This window comes from Cydia amplana, chromosome 26, assembly GCF_948474715.1.
Source record: "Cydia amplana chromosome 26, ilCydAmpl1.1, whole genome shotgun sequence".
Classification (NCBI taxonomy): domain Eukaryota; kingdom Metazoa; phylum Arthropoda; class Insecta; order Lepidoptera; family Tortricidae; genus Cydia; species Cydia amplana.
In genome coordinates, this window is record NC_086094.1 from 3,584,959 (window position 1) to 3,608,271 (window position 23,313).

Sequence of the window (23,313 nt, forward strand, 5' to 3'; positions counted from 1 at the left end):
ATTGGCGCCAATTATTTCCCTGATTAAATCGGTCGATTTGCCCAGCTCGTCTGGATAAGACATAAGCCTCCTCCACACTCGTGCGCGAATCGCGGCGCGAAGCCGCGAACCAGTGTTGCCAGAGCTGTTCCAGCTTATGTACAGTCGTACGTCAAAAAAGGTACGATTTTGATAAAAAAGGTACGATTTTTTTATTAGTAAAATTTTCTTACAGAAACAATATTTCTATGTGGGTATGGTGGGTGGATGAGTATAGTTTTCCTGATTGTTACTGACTGACAAATTGGTTTGACCAACTATAAGTGTAGTGTACACGTCATAGTTAACCAATTTTGTTTGCATTGATATAGGTACATGAAAAATAAAATTTGTCAAGCCATTTCCGTCAGTTGAAAAAAGCGGCAAATCTAAAAAAAATGGTGCGAAGGGTTATGGTCCAATAGAAAACTTAAATTTCGCGCCATTTTATACTGACTAAGTTGTTTGACCGGCTATAAATGGCTGGCTGAATTTTGACTACCTGAGTTTTGTAATCTGGATAATAATGCCAAATAAAACGAAATACACTCAGATGACTATAGCTGGTCAGGCAAATCTTGTCAGTAAAAAAAGGCGCGCAATTAAAACATTCTATGAGACGATAACCATTCGCGCCTAACTTTTTCAAATTTGCCGCCTTTTTCTATTGACAAGATCTGCTTGACCAAGTATAAGTAACTTTTTACTGGATTTGCAAATGTACATAAGTATATAAATTAAAAAGAAATGCATTTGAATAAGATTGATAAGATAAACAAGTTGGCAGATAAGTAACAATAATTATGTAACTTCCCTTTTTAATAATAAAAGTAGGATTTAGGTACCTGACAGCCCGAGAACAAATTATTTATCATTTTTTTACTTCTTTTAGCGTTTTTATTATTCCTCGAGCAACTGCATTAGAAGCAATCACAAAGCAATATGAATAATATTACACATAAATTATTTAATGTAGTTTTATGGATAATTGCCAATAACCTATCAGGGTGCCATGTCATCTTTTTCCATTGTAAGATCTATTCTATTGTATGCAATAAACGATATTACTATTACTATTAGCAAAGCACAGGTAAGAAAGACACAACTGCCGACTGCAACTAAAGAAACGTGTATTTTCTATAGTACATGGTACTTTTTTATGGTGGCTATTGTTGTCAGATTAGATATTTTGCCCTGAACAAACCATCCTGAACCAATATAACGAAAAAAAAAGTTGATAAACAATTGTACATCAAAAGGTACGGTTTTAGTACGATGTACGCTGCGTACAAAAAAGGTACGCAAGGTAAAAAAATAGTACGTAAAACCGTACTAAAAGGTACGATCTGGCAACACTGCCGCGAACTAAACTGCGAAATCACCGTGAAGTTTGCGAGTGTGGAGCGAGTACCCGGACTGTCCGGACTAATCATCGCTGACACCTGTCATTGCTGTCAATGTCAAACTCAGCTGTAAGCCTTGTATAGGGACTGGGTTCACGTTTTTTATACACATTTTCGGCTCCTTTTTAATCCCAATTATAACTTACTGTAGTTTTTATTAGTGGACCATCAAGATGGAAGAATACCTATCGACAACTGTGTCAAATCTGGTAAATATCTAATCATTATTTTGCGAAATATTATATAAATCGTGGACTATCATTTTTATACAAGTTTGTTATAATAAACTACGAAGACTAGTTTCCTATAAATTTTGTCCAAAATTCCATATTAAAGTGGTGTATGTATGTATGTTAGTCGCTTTGTCTTATATGAGCAGAAACAGAATTTTACAAGAACTTTGCGTTCTCTAATTCTAATTGTATTGGGATTAGACGTTTATAATTTAGTTAGAAATGTGGGTGAAATCTATTGCTGGTTTTTTTCTATGAGTAAATAAGTAAGTTCTTTATTAATGGCACTTGAAGGACTAACTTTTTAACAATATACTACCTTTTGTAAACTCAATTTTATACATATAGTATACTTCCAAGCCTACATTTGTCTGATATATGTATATGATGCTGGTGGTAGGATTATTTTTGAGGCATGATCGGTTTAAGAAACTGCTTAAAGTCAACCGAGGTAAGTGCAACTATGGGATTATTGTCTATTTCTATTTCTTTAATATGATTGGTCAGAACACCCTTTATTTTACGTTTTATTTCCAAGTAGCTCAGGCTTTTTACACTAGATGAAGGGAACTTAATTAATTCACATTGTAAAAAAACTATTTTACAATAAAGAATTACTACATAGTATCAAACAAAGTTGCTTCCCGCTGTCTGTCTGTCTGTATGTATGCTTAGATCTTTAAAACTACGCAACGGATTTTGATGCGGTTTTTTTTATAGATAGAGTAATTCAAGAGGAAGGTTTATGTATAATTTGTGAACCCGTGCGAAGCCGGGGCGGGTCGCTAGTATCACAATAATCCCATACTTTAATTTACCTACTCTGGTCACCTCTGGTTAACCCTTTTAAGAAAGTTGTTATTGTGTAAGACATTTTAAAAGAATGATTGGTGAAAAAGATTGATCCTTTATAAATTGGACTAAAATATTATTATATAACCACTGATTTTTTTACAAATTTTAATTTGTTAGTTACACTTTCAGAGATCCGCCTACTATTCCACTTTAAACCTAACCATAGGCAATGAAACCTGCAACTTAGACTCGGCAGTCTCCACTTTAGTCTATTCCAAGTTTTTGCACTGGCAACTCGGTCAATTGAAGTGTGGTATATGTAAAAAAGCCGATAAACTTGGACATAAAGAGCATATTTTTGTACCGGTCCTGAATGTGCATAGGGAAGAGTTTGAATTAAAAACTGAAGTGGAATCCTGTTTAAATGAGACTGGAATTAGTAAAGAAATATTAATATTTCGGTGAGTGTGATACAGTCGACGTCAAAGAGATGTATGCAATTTTCGCCTTATTACAAAGGAGTAAGGTGCAAGATTGTAAACATATCTTTGATGTCGACTGTACAAGATTTTAGTGCAGGCTACTAAGGCGGTTATCACGCTGACGCTATTCGCACGTCATTCCGATGTTTGAGCGAGACAACGCTATACGCGTATTATAGCGCCAACCCGCTCGTACATCAGAGCGACGCACAATATGATATTATTCAGTAGAAAAAGGCGCGAAATTCAAATATTCTATGGGACGATAATCGATAACTCTCGCCCCTACATTCTTTAAATTTGCCGCTTTTTTCTACTGACGGAAATTGCTTGACAGAGTATAACCGCCTATGCCCGTGTATTTTTTTTCTTAACATATGTGATTTATCAAAATTGCTGGTTGCCAGTGCAAAAAACCCAAGGCTAAAACTTACAAGCGTCATACCTTTCATAACAACTTTTTTACGATTTTTCAGAAATCAGAAAACTATGCCGCCCTAAACTTAGTCATAGGCAACGAGAGTTGCGACCTAGACTCAGCGGTGTCCGCTCTTGTCTATGCCAGTTTTTTGAGCTGGCGACACAGCCAGATCAAATGTACCGTGTGTACGCGGCCTACGCCGGGGGCGAAAGACTTGTTGTGTGCGCCGGTCCTTAATGTTAATAGGGAGGATTTTGAGCTTAAAACGGAGGTGGATTTATGTATTAGGGAGAGTGGGGTTAGTAAGGAAATGTTGGTATTTAGGTGAGTAGGCATATCTAGATTCGGACTACGCTAAGTTTTTATAGCGCCTATATCCAACACAAAATATATGATATTTAAGATCAATTTTTCAGAAATGACTACGATCTTCAAGAACTAGTGACTAAAACTAAAACTAATGTAGTGTTAGTGGACCATCATACTCTAGCCATCAAAGACAAGTTCCTGGCTCCTTATGTTACTGAGATTATAGACCATAGACCTATAGAAAAGACGGAATGGAACTACAGAGATGATACAAGGTACTTTTTAAATGAACAAGCTGAAATATTCGGAATTGCATTCGGTATCGGTCCGGAAATACCGCAGGCGACAGTTCATTCCAAAGTTTAGACAGTTTATTCCATACCTTTATAACTAAAGTAAGGCCTGAGTGGACGCTCGCTCGGCGGGGCGTGCAGCGTGGCTGTGGGCTCACGCGTGATGTGAGCAGCGTGCACTAAGGCCGCTCCTATACGTGCACATTTGTTTAACATGCACGCCGCACGCCCCGCCCCGCTGCACGCACAACAAGAGCGTCCACTCAGGCCTTACACTTAAGAAAAAAATATCTTGCAAACCTATCGAGTAGGATATCAAAATGTAGAGCTTTGAAAGACGATTAATAATATATATGCAACATGTTGGTTTAAGTCTACTTTAAATAAAGTAAGATTTTTTTATTTGCAGGTCTACTATAGAAACAGTGGGATCGTGTTGTACGTTGGTAGCTCAAAGAATTATGGACGTGTCGGCGGTAATGGCAAAAAAGCTCGAATTCTTCGAAACACATCCGCTATGCACACAGCTACTGCACTGTAAGTAGGTATTTAAGTTATTAACATTGACACCATATAAGACAAATGACCTTATGATATCCAGGTGCAATGGGGTTGGCCGGTCGAAGTATTTAGCAGATGGCGCCATCATAGCTTGCCCTGTCAATCCCTAGAATTGTGTCAAATTTTTGTTTTTTTAATGCCCTGGATGCCAGCACTGTAAGCCAAACTTCACAGAAAAAGAGGCAAGCTATTATGGCGCCATATACGCCGTGTCAAACACAAAAGCTGTCACGCTGACGCCACGTCACCGAAGTGTCAAAACTGAAATTGAACTTTATGCATATGCACGTAGGTCTATGTTGCTCTGTGATATGTGACCGATTAATCTGTCTTTGGCGTTGAACCTACGGTTCGGATATATCAGTCATTGGCGTCCAAAAGGTTAAACCAAAGCATTTGCAGCAAGCATTGTACAGTCAGCAGCAGAAGTTGCTAAGCGGTCCAGGTGTTCAAAATTATAATGAAGCGACTTTATTGTTAAGAGAATAAGAGCGTGTCAAGGTAATTTTGAACACCTCGCCCGCTTGGCAACTTTTGCTGCCGACAGTACTGTAATTTCTGTTTCAGCAACAATTATTCTAGACACGATGAACTTCTCCAAAGAAGTGAAAAAAGGCACACCACATGATTTAGAAATTGTGACGTTCCTAGAAGGGATTATGAAAATAGAAAATCCGGAGCATGAGAGGTATGTGTAATTTAATACAATAGGGTATTTGACTGTATTTAAAATAAATCGTTTTACACCATGCATGAAATAAAGCACCAGAAGATTAATAGAGAAATGTTACGAGTTATTTTTAAACACAATTTCTATTTTTAAAACTCATATGAAACTATAAAGAGTAGGTAAATTGATTGTGACGTCACATGCTAGTGTTTTATATAAACTAAAAATCGCAATTTGTAGCAAAATCGTTTTGACAGTTCGAAAAAAACTGACTTGACTAGTTGTCAAACAACCTTTTCTAACCAATTAAACGAAATTTCCAGTCCCTTGAGGTTTCTATTATCCAGGTTTCACTGGTATCTCCTTAACCTTTTGAACGCCAAGAACACCAAAAGGTGTCGTTACTAGTCGTGCCCACAGCGCCAGAGACAACTATAGGTGTTATGGCTGACGCTGTCAAAGTAACCTTCACACTTTCAACTAAGGTTTACATTAGCTCGCTTGCGCCCGGGACGTTGGCGTGTGAGCGACGTTTTTGTTTATGACGTAACTAGCGACCCGCCCCGGCTTCGCACGGGTTAACAAATTATACATAAAGCTTCCTCTTGAATCACTCTATCTATTAAAAAGAACCGCATCAAAATCCGTCGCGTTAAAGATCTAAGCATACATAGGGACGGACAGACAGCGGGAAGCGACTTTGTTTTATACTATGTCACAGGGCGGACACGCCATACATCAAAAATTATTTGCGTTTAGATGTGTGCACGGCACGTCTGTACACGTGGGTAAGTCGCTATACTGAGAGTACGCCAGAAGTCCGCCAGATTATGGCCAGATTCATATCGCGGGGCGAGGTAATGCGAGTCGGGGCGGGGCGTTGCGTGGCCGTTCTGTATGATAATACTATAACTTATTCTATGACTATGTAGTGAAGCGTACAAAAGGTTAACAATATTATATTTTCGGCAGAGCAAGCAAACTGGCATGTTTGCTAGAGGCCCGGGCCAACGTGTCCCGTCTAACAGCAGCGCAGATACTGAAGAAAGACGTCAAGATTGTTAAAGAGGTGTACGTGCCTAGTTTCCCTATATTAGTGGAGGTAAGGATCATCATTATCAAATCATCTTCAAACTACATACCCATACCCACTAGCGTCCCATAATTAAATAAGTATTACGAGGGCTGTTTGATAAGTACCCGTTTTCCAAATGTATTAATATCACGGAACCGAAAATATCTATACAATCGTTTTAAGCCATTTTTCATAGGTGGGATTTTTTTTAAAAAAACAGCATTCTTTTGTTTTTTTCTCATTTGACAGCGATTCAGTGAAAGCGTGAACTTAAAATTGTGAAAATGGAGAAAGAGCAGTATCGGTCTGTAATTAGATTCTTGTTTTTGGAAGGAAAAACATGTGATGAAATAAAAGTAAGAATGCAAGTTGTTTACCATGAATGTGCTCCTTCTATGACAACCGTCAGATACTGGTTTAACGAGTAAAAGCGGGGGAGAACAACCGTCTTTGATGAGGATCGCCCAGGCCGCCCAATTGAGGTGACTACAGACGATATGGTTAAGAAAATTGAAAATATCGTTTTAGCCGACCGCCGAATTGAACTTCGAGAAATCGTTGATGCTGTAAATGTTCCAATCGAGCGGGTACAAAACATATTAGAAGAAAAATTGGGTATGAAGACAGTATCGGCGAGGTGGGTGCCGCGTTTACTCACGGAGGAGCAAAAACGGAACCGACTGACTACTTCGGAGCAGTGTTTGGCCGTGTTCAAACGTAACCCGAAGGAGTTTCTGCGTCGTTTCGTGACCGTAGACGAAACGTGGGTCACCACTACACCCCGGAAATGAAAGGGCAGTCGAAGCAGTGGATTTTACCGGGTGAACCTGCTCGAAAGATAGCAAAAATCGTCCCAACGGCTGGAAAGGTCATGGCACAGACTACATATATACAGACGCTGCTATCCCATACATTCAAATGTGACCGCCTAAAAGCGCACCATTACCAGATGGCGTCACTGAAAAAGCACTGTTGCCTATCATGGATACAAGATGGCGCTGTGTCACATCCAAATCATAGAATTCCTAACGACATCTATACGTCTTCATTGAAAGTTAGTAGACATATGTCGTTGCCAACGATTAGAAGTAATCAACAGATGTCGCTTTATAGCGTATTGAATAAATCATGAATCTAGTTTAAAACTGGATCAAGCATGAGGGGTGGAAGGAAATGACCGAACAGGATAGTCTTATGTATCTTTCAGTATGAGTAAAGAGAGTTCGGGCACTTAAGGAGTACAGGGAGGGAAGGGAGAGGCAGGGTACAGAGAAATAGCGTAGCCAAACGGTATAACCATAAAGTAATTTCGGAAAACGATACTGTGGTGATGATAATATTTATATATTATAAGAATGCTACATAAGTCTTGCCGAAACTATTTAAACCGGCTGAAAATAAATACCTGTCATAATAATTTTGCGCATGCTACCATTGGTGCATGGCAAAAGGATTAGACATTACTACTGGCGTAAGTCCGTCTATATGCCACCATGCCACTGGTACTTGAGCGTTTCTTTATATTTTTTTAATCCAATTGCTCAAAAAGTTTAGTTTTTGTAGCTGCAAATCGTGCGTAAAGTTTGATTTTTTTACACTAGTGCTAAAAAGTAATCTGATTGATACATTTTAAATAAATGAGTATTATGCGAGACCCGCTTATAAATGACCCACCTGAACAACGCGCGATTGGGCATAAAGGAGTATTATTCGAGACCCAATAGTATTACTTGAACAACGCGCGACAGAATGAAGCTGACGTTCGTACAATACACTTTATACACTTAATATAAATGTAATTAATTAGATATATATCAATATAATGAAATAACAAAAGATTCATGTTTTTTTACATATAGCTGGTCAACCAAATCTTGTCAGTAAAATAAAGGCGCGAAATTCAAATTTTCTATGGGACGATATCCTTTCGCGCCTACATTTTTCAAATTTGCCGCCTTTTTCTACTGTCAAGATCTGGTTGACCATGTATAATTATATGTTCTGAAAATTAATTTTATTAATTTTAATAATACAATTTCTCTTCAATTGGCATAATGCTGACAACAGTGACAACAGAATCCACATTGAAAAAAATGGCAATTAAAAGTAAAACTTTTTTTATTCCCTTCCCGCCTTTTTTATTCAACATTTAAAGTGATTTATGTTTGTAAGTAATTGCCAAGAAAGCATAAGTTATTAAATAAAAATGAGTGATTCAGACGATTTTGGAGTTAATTTAACGCCACCAGATATCAAAGCAAAGGCATCCGTTGTAAGTGACAGGGCTATAACCGCGAAAATCGAATTTCGCAAATTGCGGGCATTTTTCTCTGTCACTCTAATTACGCCTGCATTGGAGTAAAAGAGAAAGATCCCCGCAATTTGCGAATTTCGGTTTTGGCGGTAGCCCCTCAGTATATTTCCGGAAAAATCGAAAGCTCGGTACTCGTGCAAAATGACATACTTCTCGCACTTATATCGAAAACTACTATTTTTTGCCATTTTTTATATTGTGATCTTTTTTGCCACTTTTGTGTTATTTGTACTCAAATTCACGAGCTCTTTCGATCCTAATGAGATAAAATACCTCAATTCATGCTCAATTCACTCTTATCGTGCCTTCTAAAAATTTACGATACAAGTTGCATTGCAATAACTATAAAAAAGTAACTGATTTGACTAGTACGAAAATACCCTATTGTAACAATACGATGCGACGTTGTCGAGTTAAACTGGACTCGCTTCGCAGTAACTCATAGCAGTTTGGCAACGTCGCGTCGTGCTTTTATTTTTAAGCAACAGATTTGTACATGATTTGTACCATCTTAGTACCTATACATACAAAGATATGTTTTCATAACGTTCCTTTTCAACTTCTCCCATGGCAAAACCCGTACCTATCAAACCTGAAATTATTATACAAAAGCATTTAATGTTTGTTTTAATAAACTTTTTCTGTTATAATTAGAATAAATATATCTAATTTTGCGTATATTGACCAGGCAGGTGTTTGTATCACTAATTATGTGACCTATAAGTATAGACAGACAACAGCGTGCACAGAAACGTCAAAAACGGCATCAAGTAATGATTATTGCTATTTTAAAATTAGTCCCCTACTTCAGGGTAATGTTATACGCCTGTTCCTTAAAAAAGCTGAGGGCCTACCGCGAACCACGTTCGACGTGTTGCCTCCCTGTCACACTTACGTACGAATTTACAAGTGCGACAGAGAGGCAACACGTCGAACGTGGTTCGCGGTAGGCCCTCAGAAATGGACACTGAGGCATAATTATCATTATTTTGGAATTTAAGTACTATATAATATTATTTGTAGTCTTTTGGAATATCATATTTTATTTGAACTAATAATATTGTATAATAATAAATCATAAAAGCTCTATTTAGGGACAAGAAAGAACTTTCAACGGCAACACTAAAAATAAACTGTCAAATAGTCAAGTCGCCACAAAGCGGCACCGCGTTTGTTGGTTGCCTTTGCTTTGTTTCTGTTTATACAAACTTATTAATTTCATATTATAGCTTCATTTGAACTATAGTACAAGTACGTGAATAGAATACCTAGACGTGTCTTGCTTGGTGCAGTTGCGTAGGTATGCTAAAAGGAAAGTTGGAAGACCGATGTGGCGCTTTAAAGACTGTGCTAAGCGTGACATGTGCCCAAAATGTGGGAGGTCGTGCCGCTCACGCATCGGCCTCCACAATCACCAAACCCGTTGTCTAAACAGCAATGCATAAATCGTCTGCAATAGACGAAAAGACCTGTGATGATGACGTGAATTGCCGATGTAGTAACGGAACACTACTAATGGTAAAACCTACATATTAATCTGACAGTGTCTACTGTTTGCCAATAAATGATAAAATTGATAAAAAATTAACACTTCAGGTAAGTTTGTTTTGAATACAAAGGTTAATTAAATAATTTATCACCACACCAACTGGTAAAGGCCCCCTTGATTGTTCAAATACTAATGAGAAAATTGCATTTATGATTTATCCCACATGTGGGGCAAAGTAATCAGATCTAAATTTTGAGTTTCCTTATGTTAGCTGGTAGAATTTACTTTTAAATGATGATTTTGAATTATAAATTCTTTATAATGTTCATGTGGATTTGATTTTTTTGGTATTTTATAGTTGGTATTTTCCCTGCATTGGCATGGTGATAAATTCTGTGTTTCATTAGGTGGCAATGTTTGTTTAACCCTCGTGCCTTGAATTCTCACAACGCTCAAGATTCCACTTCTCGAACCACTCGCTACGCTCATAGTTCAAATCTTCTGCTTGCCCTGGAATCAACATTAGCATGAGCGGTTAAACAACTGCTTTGCCCCCTTGCCCACTAATAACTATTGTCAAGTTTTATTTTAACCCCCCATGCTAATATTGATACCCGAGCAAGCAAAAGATTCCAAAGTATTTAGAGTTAGAGCAAGAAAGAAGAAAGGTACGTCATAATTTCAAAGATGTTTGACATTTAAAATAACACATGTACTGCGCAGGCGATCAATATCGCTGCATACTTTTCTTGGTCTAAATCTATACAATGGTTAGTGTTTGCAAACAGACTCCAATGTGAAGGCAATGTGTATTAAACTTTATTGTGATATTATTACATTTTATATATAAAAAATATGTTTCTGATTTCAGGACCCAGCCTCTAGCCACTAGAAGTTACAATGTATGCAACAAGAGAGTGAAGATGAAATAGTCAATGCATCACAATATCTGAACACGCACTCTAACGCCCTGACAATAGAGGCGTGTTCAGATATTTGTGAGCGCCTTGGCCGCTCCGATATATCTGATGGCGACTGTACCACAAGTAAAATATTTTGAGTGGAAGATGGTTGAGATTGATTCCTGTTTCAACGGACAGACACATGCTATGAAGATTCTCTTAAAAATAATAAAATACAATTAATAAATTCAATGTTTAACATGATAGTGACTTTATTTTGTCTACCCACTAACAACCAATTTGTTCAATGCTGGCGGGCAATGGCGGTAAACTTAAATATTTGATGTGGTATGAAGCTAAATGTTTTGAACATAATGGCAAGCCACTAAAAAGTTTTAATCCTAGATTAGCCATTAAACTGTGGCTGCCAGTCTGATTTGTTAATTGTTATATAAGTACAGTCAGCGTCATATAGTAGGTAGCATCCAAAGTATTCAAATAGTTCGGTACGCCATATTATTTGTATGGCGTACTGAACTATTTGAATACTTTGGATGCGACCTACTATACGACGCTGACTGTACTTAATTTAAATATATATAAATTGTATATTATTTCTACGGCCTCCTAGCTAGTCAGTAGTGACAGTGACCCTGCTCTGCTATGTGCTATGAAGTAGGAGGTCCTGGGTTCAAATCCTCATAGGACATTTATTTGTTTTTTAATTGTGTGTGTATATATTAATGGTCTATATCTATTCCCATCTGTCCACACCTCTTGTATGGCGGCGGGGACAAATGGGCCACCACCATGGGACACCATATTAATACACTTTTAGGGGGATCCGAACCTAGGACTTCCAGCTTTGATATGATCATAAAATATAAGATATGTATGTATTTACATTTACACATTGTATTATTGCTCTCATACATATAGGGATATTTTTTTAAATGTCGGATGTCTCTTCTCTTTTGAGCATGAATAGAAGCAGGGGATAACTGACAGAACGGGATAGTCTTATGTATCTTTCAGTAGGAGTAGCAGCGAAAGCGCTATTATTGTTTGTCCTTGTCACAGTCTCACATCTTGTTTTATTCCCCACCGTAAATTGACCACCGTGATTGGTCGAATTCATTTGTTGCCCACCATAACAAATAAATTCGACCAATCATAGCGGCGCAATGCGACGCTATGATTGGTCGAATTTACATGTTTTGTCCCTCACGGAGGCACGCGTACACCACTTCTATAGGATGCTACCTTCTATGCTTTTGAGCAAGTTTTTGTCACCTGCCCTGCTATTCAAACTACTCAAGAATTTACAATGTTTTGTTACCAAGTAGGTCGATTAGTGTAAGACTGTCCTAAAATATATGTATAGCTATATGAGGACAATTTTGTAATGCGTAAGGTTAAGTAAATTAATATACAAACAGCAACACTCCTAACTGTACATCGGTACAGTTAACACTTAACAGTGTGGCTGATGATACCATGTAGGTTTAATATATTTTAATTATTATCACGTTTCTAAGAACAATAGTACATTATTGTCGAGGTTCGGAAGTAGCTACTTGCAAGCTGAGGATTCGTTTTAAACGGACGACCTTGGGAGTCCGTTTAATTGAATCCGAAGCCAGCAAGTAGCCTTCCAGCCGAGTCATATATAGTGCTTTTCTCAAAAATGGTGCAAGAGATATTTTACAGAAGCAACGTTCTAATTTTCACAGAGAAAAGTAAAACCATTAAAAAGATTTGCTTGCCGCCTTTAAAAAAAATAGAAGTGTATTTTTCTGCTGAAAATACGCCAACGTATTTGAGACACCTAAATAGTCGCGGTACCAACATTATATTAATAATAAGTGCTGATCATCTGTTCGGCTGTTTAATGGACCTATGCCTTCATTTGATATGGCCATTTAAAGTTTTAAAAAGTTTGGAACTCGTTTAATAATGGAATTTGTATGCAACATTGCAGTCCCGAAATCGAGACAGCAATGTTTTTAACTTTTTAATTTTTAGAATGACCATAAACTACACACTTCGCGACCTATTTTTTAACCGGCAACGTCGACTTTGCCGTCCATTTTTGAGAAAAATTATATTATTTATTACTTAATAATGTTGATATGTTGTCTGTGATATGATCATAAAGTATGAGGATTTACTACAGTGACATCTATTGATAGTCTTTCTCAAACAATCGAGCTATTTAGTGTGTTACAACGGCAAGAAACTAACTGTCTAGTAATGCGATAGATGGCGCTTAGAATAGTTCATGCCATTATTTATTTATTTTTTTCTGCGTCGATTTACTATGTGTAAATGGATGTTTTAAAAGGTTTTTGTTGTAATATGCTAAATAAATTAGAACTATACATGTTAATTTAAAAATTGGCAAGATTTGAAATAACACAAATATATATTTAGGCCCAATGGTGCTCTGAGTGACATCTCTTGGATTTTTGTGGAACTAAGCGAGGCTTGTATGGGCCGATTACTCTATACTATACTTACTTTATGGTCATGGCGACCGTTTTTTGGGATTCGCAGGGTATTATACATATTGAGTTCTTAGAAAAGGGGAAAACGATAACAGGGCAGTACTATGCCAATTTATTGGATGAATTTTACGCTGTGTTGAAGGACAAACGACCCCATTTAAAAAATAAAAAAGTACTGTTTCATCACGACAACGCACCAGCTCATTCGTCTAGAGTTGTGATGGCTAAATTAACACAATTACGCTATGCCCTATTGCCTCACCCCCCGTATTCTCCAGATTTGACCCCATGCGATTTATTTTTGTTTCCCAACCTGAAAAAATGCCTCGGTGGTAAGTGATTTGGATCAAATGACGAAGTCATTGCCGTCACAGAGGCCTATTTTAATGACTTTCCGAAATCATACTTTTTGGATGGTTTATTGAAGCTTGAATATAGGTGGAACAAGTGTATAGAGCTAAAAGGAGACTATGAAGAAAAATAAATGCATATAAACCAAAACCATAAAGTAAGTATAGTATAGAGTAATCGGCCCATACAAGCCTCGCTTAGTTCCACAAAAATCCAAGAGATGTCACTCAGAGCACCATTGGGCCTAAATATATATTTGTGTTATTTCAAATCTTGCCAATTTTTAAATTAACATGTATAGTTCTAATTTATTTAGCATATTACAACAAAAACCTTTTAAAACATCCATTTACACATAGTAAATCGACGCAGAAAAAAATAAATAAATAATGGCATGAACTATTCTAAGCGCCATCTATCGCATTACTAGACAGTTAGTTTCTTGCCGTTGTAACACACTAAATAGCTCGATTGTTTGAGAAAGACTATCAATAGATGTCACTGTAGTAAATCCTCATACTTTATGATCATATCACAGACAACATATCAACATTATTAAGTAATAAATAATATAATTTTTCTCAAAAATGGACGGCAAAGTCGACGTTGCCGGTTAAAAAATAGGTCGCGAAGTGTGTAGTTTATGGTCATTCTAAAAATTAAAAAGTTAAAAACATTGCTGTCTCGATTTCGGGACTGCAATGTTGCATACAAATTCCATTATTAAACGAGTTCCAAACTTTTTAAAACTTTAAATGGCCATATCAAATGAAGGCATAGGTCCATTAAACAGCCGAACAGATGATCAGCACTTATTATTAATATAATGTTGGTACCGCGACTATTTAGGTGTCTCAAATACGTTGGCGTATTTTCAGCAGAAAAATACACTTCTATTTTTTTTAAAGGCGGCAAGCAAATCTTTTTAATGGTTTTACTTTTCTCTGTGAAAATTAGAACGTTGCTTCTGTAAAATATCTCTTGCACCATTTTTGAGAAAAGCACTATATATGACTCGGCTGGAAGGCTACTTGCTGGCTTCGGATTCAATTAAACGGACTCCCAAGGTCGTCCGTTTAAAACGAATCCTCAGCTTGCAAGTAGCTACTTCCGAACCTCGACAATAATGTACTATTGTTCTTAGAAACGTGATAATAATTAAAATATATTAAACCTACATGGTATCATCAGCCACACTGTTAAGTGTTAACTGTACCGATGTACAGTTAGGAGTGTTGCTGTTTGTATATTAATTTACTTAACCTTACGCATTACAAAATTGTCCTCATATAGCTATACATATATTTTAGGACAGTCTTACACTAATCGACCTACTTGGTAACAAAACATTGTAAATTCTTGAGTAGTTTGAATAGCAGGGCAGGTGACAAAAACTTGCTCAAAAGCATAGAAGGTAGCATCCTATAGAAGTGGTGTACGCGTGCCTCCGTGAGGGACAAAACATGTAAATTCGACCAATCATAGCGTCGCATTGCGCCGCTATGATTGGTCGAATTTATTTGTTATGGTGGGCAACAAATGAATTCGACCAATCACGGTGGTCAATTTACGGTGGGGAATAAAACAAGATGTGAGACTGTGACAAGGACAAACAATAATAGCGCTTTCGCTGCTACTCCTACTGAAAGATACATAAGACTATCCCGTTCTGTCAGTTATCCCCTGCTTCTATTCATGCTCAAAAGAGAAGAGACATCCGACATTTAAAAAAATATCCCTATATGTATGAGAGCAATAATACAATGTGTAAATGTAAATACATACATATCTTATATTTTATGATCATATCAAAGCTGGAAGTCCTAGGTTCGGATCCCCCTAAAAGTGTATTAATATGGTGTCCCATGGTGGTGGCCCATTTGTCCCCGCCGCCATACAAGAGGTGTGGACAGATGGGAATAGATATAGACCATTAATATATACACACACAATTAAAAAACAAATAAATGTCCTATGAGGATTTGAACCCAGGACCTCCTACTTCATAGCACATAGCAGAGCAGGGTCACTGTCACTACTGACTAGCTAGGAGGCCGTAGAAATAATATACAATTTATATATATTTAAATTAAGTACAGTCAGCGTCGTATAGTAGGTCGCATCCAAAGTATTCAAATAGTTCAGTACGCCATACAAATAATATGGCGTACCGAACTATTTGAATACTTTGGATGCTACCTACTATATGACGCTGACTGTACTTATATAACAATTAACAAATCAGACTGGCAGCCACAGTTTAATGGCTAATCTAGGATTAAAACTTTTTAGTGGCTTGCCATTATGTTCAAAACATTTAGCTTCATACCACATCAAATATTTAAGTTTACCGCCATTGCCCGCCAGCATTGAACAAATTGGTTGTTAGTGGGTAGACAAAATAAAGTCACTATCATGTTAAACATTGAATTTATTAATTGTATTTTATTATTTTTAAGAGAATCTTCATAGCATGTGTCTGTCCGTTGAAACAGGAATCAATCTCAACCATCTTCCACTCAAAATATTTTACTTGTGGTACAGTCGCCATCAGATATATCGGAGCGGCCAAGGCGCTCACAAATATCTGAACACGCCTCTATTGTCAGGGCGTTAGAGTGCGTGTTCAGATATTGTGATGCATTGACTATTTCATCTTCACTCTCTTGTTGCATACATTGTAACTTCTAGTGGCTAGAGGCTGGGTCCTGAAATCAGAAACATATTTTTTATATATAAAATGTAATAATATCACAATAAAGTTTAATACACATTGCCTTCACATTGGAGTCTGTTTGCAAACACTAACCATTGTATAGATTTAGACCAAGAAAAGTATGCAGCGATATTGATCGCCTGCGCAGTACATGTGTTATTTTAAATGTCAAACATCTTTGAAATTATGACGTACCTTTCTTCTTTCTTGCTCTAACTCTAAATACTTTGGAATCTTTTGCTTGCTCGGGTATCAATATTAGCATGGGGGGTTAAAATAAAACTTGACAATAGTTATTAGTGGGCAAGGGGGCAAAGCAGTTGTTTAACCGCTCATGCTAATGTTGATTCCAGGGCAAGCAGAAGATTTGAACTATGAGCGTAGCGAGTGGTTCGAGAAGTGGAATCTTGAGCGTTGTGAGAATTCAAGGCACGAGGGTTAAACAAACATTGCCACCTAATGAAACACAGAATTTATCACCATGCCAATGCAGGGAAAATACCAACTATAAAATACCAAAAAAATCAAATCCACATGAACATTATAAAGAATTTATAATTCAAAATCATCATTTAAAAGTAAATTCTACCAGCTAACATAAGGAAACTCAAAATTTAGATCTGATTACTTTGCCCCACATGTGGGATAAATCATAAATGCAATTTTCTCATTAGTATTTGAACAATCAAGGGGGCCTTTACCAGTTGGTGTGGTGATAAATTATTTAATTAACCTTTGTATTCAAAACAAACTTACCTGAAGTGTTAATTTTTTATCAATTTTATCATTTATTGGCAAACAGTAGACACTGTCAGATTAATATGTAGGTTTTACCATTAGTAGTGTTCCGTTACTACATCGGCAATTCACGTCATCATCACAGGTCTTTTCGTCTATTGCAGACGATTTATGCATTGCTGTTTAGACAACGGGTTTGGTGATTGTGGAGGCCGATGCGTGAGCGGCACGACCTCCCACATTTTGGGCACATGTCACGCTTAGCACAGTCTTTAAAGCGCCACATCGGTCTTCCAACTTTCCTTTTAGCATACCTACGCAACTGCACCAAGCAAGACACGTCTAGGTATTCTATTCACGTACTTGTACTATAGTTCAAATGAAGCTATAATATGAAATTAATAAGTTTGTATAAACAGAAACAAAGCAAAGGCAACCAACAAACGCGGTGCCGCTTTGTGGCGACTTGACTATTTGACAGTTTATTTTTAGTGTTGCCGTTGAAAGTTCTTTCTTGTCCCTAAATAGAGCTTTTATGATTTATTATTATACAATATTATTAGTTCAAATAAAATATGATATTCCAAAAGACTACAAATAATATTATATAGTACTTAAATTCCAAAATAATGATAATTATGCCTCAGTGTCCATTTCTGAGGGCCTACCGCGAACCACGTTCGACGTGTTGCCTCTCTGTCGCACTTGTAAATTCGTACGTAAGTGTGACAGGGAGGCAACACGTCGAACGTGGTTCGCGGTAGGCCCTCAGCTTTTTTAAGGAACAGGCGTATAACATTACCCTGAAGTAGGGGACTAATTTTAAAATAGCAATAATCATTACTTGATGCCGTTTTTGACGTTTCTGTGCACGCTGTTGTCTGTCTATACTTATAGGTCACATAATTAGTGATACAAACACCTGCCTGGTCAATATACGCAAAATTAGATATATTTATTCTAATTATAACAGAAAAAGTTTATTAAAACAAACATTAAATGCTTTTGTATAATAATTTCAGGTTTGATAGGTACGGGTTTTGCCATGGGAGAAGTTGAAAAGGAACGTTATGAAAACATATCTTTGTATGTATAGGTACTAAGATGGTACAAATCATGTACAAATCTGTTGCTTAAAAATAAAAGCACGACGCGACGTTGCCAAACTGCTATGAGTTACTGCGAAGCGAGTCCAGTTTAACTCGACAACGTCGCATCGTATTGTTACAATAGGGTATTTTCGTACTAGTCAAATCAGTTACTTTTTTATAGTTATTGCAATGCAACTTGTATCGTAAATTTTTAGAAGGCACGATAAGAGTGAATTGAGCATGAATTGAGGTATTTTATCTCATTAGGATCGAAAGAGCTCGTGAATTTGAGTACAAATAACACAAAAGTGGCAAAAAAGATCACAATATAAAAAATGGCAAAAAATAGTAGTTTTCGATATAAGTGCGAGAAGTATGTCATTTTGCACGAGTACCGAGCTTTCGATTTTTCCGGAAATATACTGAGGGGCTACCGCCAAAACCGAAATTCGCAAATTGCGGGGATCTTTCTCTTTTACTCCAATGCAGGCGTAATTAGAGTGACAGAGAAAAATGCCCGCAATTTGCGAAATTCGATTTTCGCGGTTATAGCCCTGTCACTTACAACGGATGCCTTTGCTTTGATATCTGGTGGCGTTAAATTAAATCCAAAATCGTCTGAATCACTCATTTTTATTTAATAACTTATGCTTTCTTGGCAATTACTTACAAACATAAATCACTTTAAATGTTGAATAAAAAAGGCGGGAAGGGAATAAAAAAAGTTTTACTTTTAATTGCCATTTTTTTCAATGTGGATTCTGTTGTCACTGTTGTCAGCATTATGCCAATTGAAGAGAAATTGTATTATTAAAATTAATAAAATTAATTTTCAGAACATATAATTATACATGGTCAACCAGATCTTGACAGTAGAAAAAGGCGGCAAATTTGAAAAATGTAGGCGCGAAAGGATATCGTCCCATAGAAAATTTGAATTTCGCGCCTTTATTTTACTGACAAGATTTGGTTGACCAGCTATATGTAAAAAAACATGAATCTTTTGTTATTTCATTATATTGATATATATCTAATTAATTACATTTATATTAAGTGTATAAAGTGTATTGTACGAACGTCAGCTTCATTCTGTCGCGCGTTGTTCAAGTAATACTATTGGGTCTCGAATAATACTCCTTTATGCCCAATCGCGCGTTGTTCAGGTGGGTCATTTATAAGCGGGTCTCGCATAATACTCATTTATTTAAAATGTATCAATCAGATTACTTTTTAGCACTAGTGTAAAAAAATCAAACTTTACGCACGATTTGCAGCTACAAAAACTAAACTTTTTGAGCAATTGGATTAAAAAAATATAAAGAAACGCTCAAGTACCAGTGGCATGGTGGCATATAGACGGACTTACGCCAGTAGTAATGTCTAATCCTTTTGCCATGCACCAATGGTAGCATGCGCAAAATTATTATGACAGGTATTTATTTTCAGCCGGTTTAAATAGTTTCGGCAAGACTTATGTAGCATTCTTATAATATATAAATATTATCATCACCACAGTATCGTTTTCCGAAATTACTTTATGGTTATACCGTTTGGCTACGCTATTTCTCTGTACCCTGCCTCTCCCTTCCCTCCCTGTACTCCTTAAGTGCCCGAACTCTCTTTACTCATACTGAAAGATACATAAGACTATCCTGTTCGGTCATTTCCTTCCACCCCTCATGCTTGATCCAGTTTTAAACTAGATTCATGATTTATTCAATACGCTATAAAGCGACATCTGTTGATTACTTCTAATCGTTGGCAACGACATATGTCTACTAACTTTCAATGAAGACGTATAGATGTCGTTAGGAATTCTATGATTTGGATGTGACACAGCGCCATCTTGTATCCATGATAGGCAACAGTGCTTTTTCAGTGACGCCATCTGGTAATGGTGCGCTTTTAGGCGGTCACATTTGAATGTATGGGATAGCAGCGTCTGTATATATGTAGTCTGTGCCAAAACAACTGATAATTTTTTTCATAAACGGGTACTTATCAAACAGCCCTCGTATAGGACATTCTTACACAGATTGACTAAGTCCCAAAGTAAGCTCAAGAAGGCTTGTGTTGTGGGTGTGACAACGATATATATAATATACACATACATAAATACATAGAAAACACCCAAGACTCGGGAACAAATATCTGTGCTCATCACACAAATAAATGCCCTTACCGGGATTCGCACCCAGGACCGCGGCTTCGCAGGCAGGGTCACTACCCACTAGGCCAGACCAGTGGTCTCATGGTCCTAATACTATAGTCTAACTCAGCCAGGCGTGGCTCACTCCGCGATTTCGTCGCTTTGCTACAGGTAGCTAAAAGTACATCCGTTCAGCCACAATTTTGGGGAAAGCCATAAGCCGCGCGTGGCGCTGTCGCCACCTAGCGGCCATATCTGTGCTGATCGTAACAGACGCGTTTTGTTAGAGAGTGAGTCTTCTGTACTTAGTACTATTAATTATTCTGTGACGCAGCTAAGGGCCACATGCACCATCCCACTGACCCGAGGTTAAGCGGTTAAACCATTAACCCAGTATCAAACGGTCGGACAGACAGACAGACGCACGAGTGATCCTATAAGGGTTCCGTTTTTGAGCTACGGCACCCTAAAAAACACTCCGTACAAGTATTGTGCTGGTTTAAACGCAATATTTTAACTTAACTTGTCTTCAATTCAAAGGAATTCCTGTCCAAGCCCGGAGCGCTACAGGCTGTCTCCGAAGCCCTAAAATCGAGTGGGTGCTCCCTGGCGCTCCTACTTGGCATGAGTCTGCAGGACGGATTGAAGCGAGACGCCGCTATATGTGGAAATGAGCCCGATAAGACTGCAAAGGTAAATTATGTAACGAACATAACACAAACGGGTACCTAATGATTCTCCGAGGTGAATCGTTGTCGGCGAATCGATAATCTGCTAAAAGTTTCTCGGAGAATCATTAGGTACCCAGGCTAGACACCAAAATTGGTGTCTAGCCACGTGACGAAATCGCGGAGTTACTTGTATATAGGTATATTATTTTAATTCATTAACTGGTTTCCCAAGATACAGGCTATGCCTAGTTTGGGGTTTGGGGACACCTGTTCATATAGTCTTATATAAAAGTATCGCTGTATGCATGCAACCTCCACTTCATGTATGTTTCCACTGTTAAACCCTTATTTATGCGTGCAAAAATAAAATAAAAATCATTTATCATTTTTCATTTTCATTTTTTTTTTTTTCAAAATTTACAAAAACATGTTCTTGTTTCAGCTAGCCCAATTTCTTCAAGACTGGACCGCACCACCTCTACAGCTGACTCCGACAGACCTTGAGTTCCCTAACACGTATCACTTCAACCAACTGTACCTAGGTGCGTCTAGAAAACAGTACATACCCGCTGTTAACGCGTTCTTACAGAACCCATGAAAATTTGAATTTTAGTAAGTGTAAGGCCTGAGTGGACGCTCGCTCGGCGCGGCGTGCAGCGTGGCTGTGGGCTCACGCGTGATGTGAGCAGCGTGCACTAAGGCCGCTCCTATACGTGCGCATTTGTTTAACATGCACGCCGCGCGCCCCGCCCCGCTGCACGCAGAACAAGAGCGTCCACTCAGGCCTTACACTAACTGTATTGTCCGCTAGATGTCGCTATAACATGCGCTGAGATTCTCTGAATCGAACTATTAAAATAAGGTACATACTTTAATCGAAAATGAGAAGATTTTTACACTCAGATCCTGTTGTTGCAAACTATTTGGATTTTCTTGTTTTAGGAATAAAAATTCATATACATATATGTATTCTTTATTAATTCATAAAGCCAACGCGACGAGGAACCTATTTTTTATATCTATGGAATTACTATGGAATTGGACTTGACTGTACATAAGTACAGTCAAGTGTAAAAATATGGGTGCATACAACTTACTCAAAAATATGTCCCACAGTTCTTTCCCTGACATAAGAGCTATGGGACATATTTTTATGTTTCCAATTCAGGCCACTAGATGGCAGTACTTCCAACGCGCACATAGTTCCTATTATAGGGATTTTTTTTCTATAATAGAATACAGTTAATACCTATTGTCAGTGTTGAATAAAACAAAATTATTTCATAAAAGATTTATTCAAAATATCAGGATTGTTAAAACTTCAGCAAAGCACCGCTTACATTCTAATGAGCGTTCGGCGCTGTAAGCAAGAGCGAGACGCAACTATGTTATAGAAAGAGATAGTACCAATACGAAATATAGCTGCATCTTGCTTTTGCAATCCTAGTGGGAGCTAGAAAATTAGCCACTTAATACAGTCGTGTACACTCCAGAGCAACGAAAAGGAGTCACTTTCCATAGAAAGTGACATTACATGTTCGTTTTGCTCCTTAACCTTGAACACTACGTACGAATACATACTTTATAGTTCGTTTTTTTTAGCATTAGAAAGAAGGTAAGCGATCTTGACATGTATTTTAATTGAAAAACGCTTTTTAAAAATCAGTAACTTATACTTATGAAAGCCGAAGAATATAAATGATCGTATTAGATTCATAATTGTTACATATTTGTCGTGACTTATTTTTAAAACATGCTTTTCAATTAAAAGACACATCATGATTGTTTACCTTCTATAGTAAGTATGTAATATATTTGTACGCTTAAATTATGGAGATAATCTCTTAACAGAATATAAATATACTTTTTGCGAAATTTGATAAAGTCCGTCTAAGCCAACTTTGCACAGATTTGAACACAAAGTGAGGAAGTGTCATTGTATACGTCATATTTTCATAGAAATTTGTCTTTAACCCTTAATTTGGCAAAAATCGACAAAGGCCCGTTTCTCAGAAGCTTGTAACTTGTAATACAAGTGGAAGTCCCTTTCTAACAAAAAGTGACATCGGTTTAAAGATCTTTATTTTCTCAAAAGAATAACAATAATTCACTTACTTGAGAAATG

At 37.3% G+C, this 23,313-nt stretch overlaps 1 protein-coding gene across 1 annotated transcript; it reads left to right on the forward strand.

The window, feature by feature from the left end:
• Nucleotides 1–1,520: 1,520 nt before the first annotated feature.
• LOC134660318 (exopolyphosphatase PRUNE1) lies at nt 1,521–21,803 on the forward strand. The gene is made up of 8 exons (XM_063516066.1): nt 1,521–1,630; nt 3,408–3,676; nt 3,769–3,936; nt 4,364–4,491; nt 5,083–5,203; nt 6,158–6,287; nt 21,058–21,210; nt 21,631–21,803. The coding sequence occupies exons 1-8, from the start codon at nt 1,595–1,597 to the stop codon at nt 21,784–21,786; spliced, it is 1,161 nt and encodes a 386-aa protein (XP_063372136.1). The 5' UTR covers nt 1,521–1,594; the 3' UTR covers nt 21,787–21,803.
• The last annotated feature ends 1,510 nt before the right edge of the window (nt 21,804–23,313 follow it).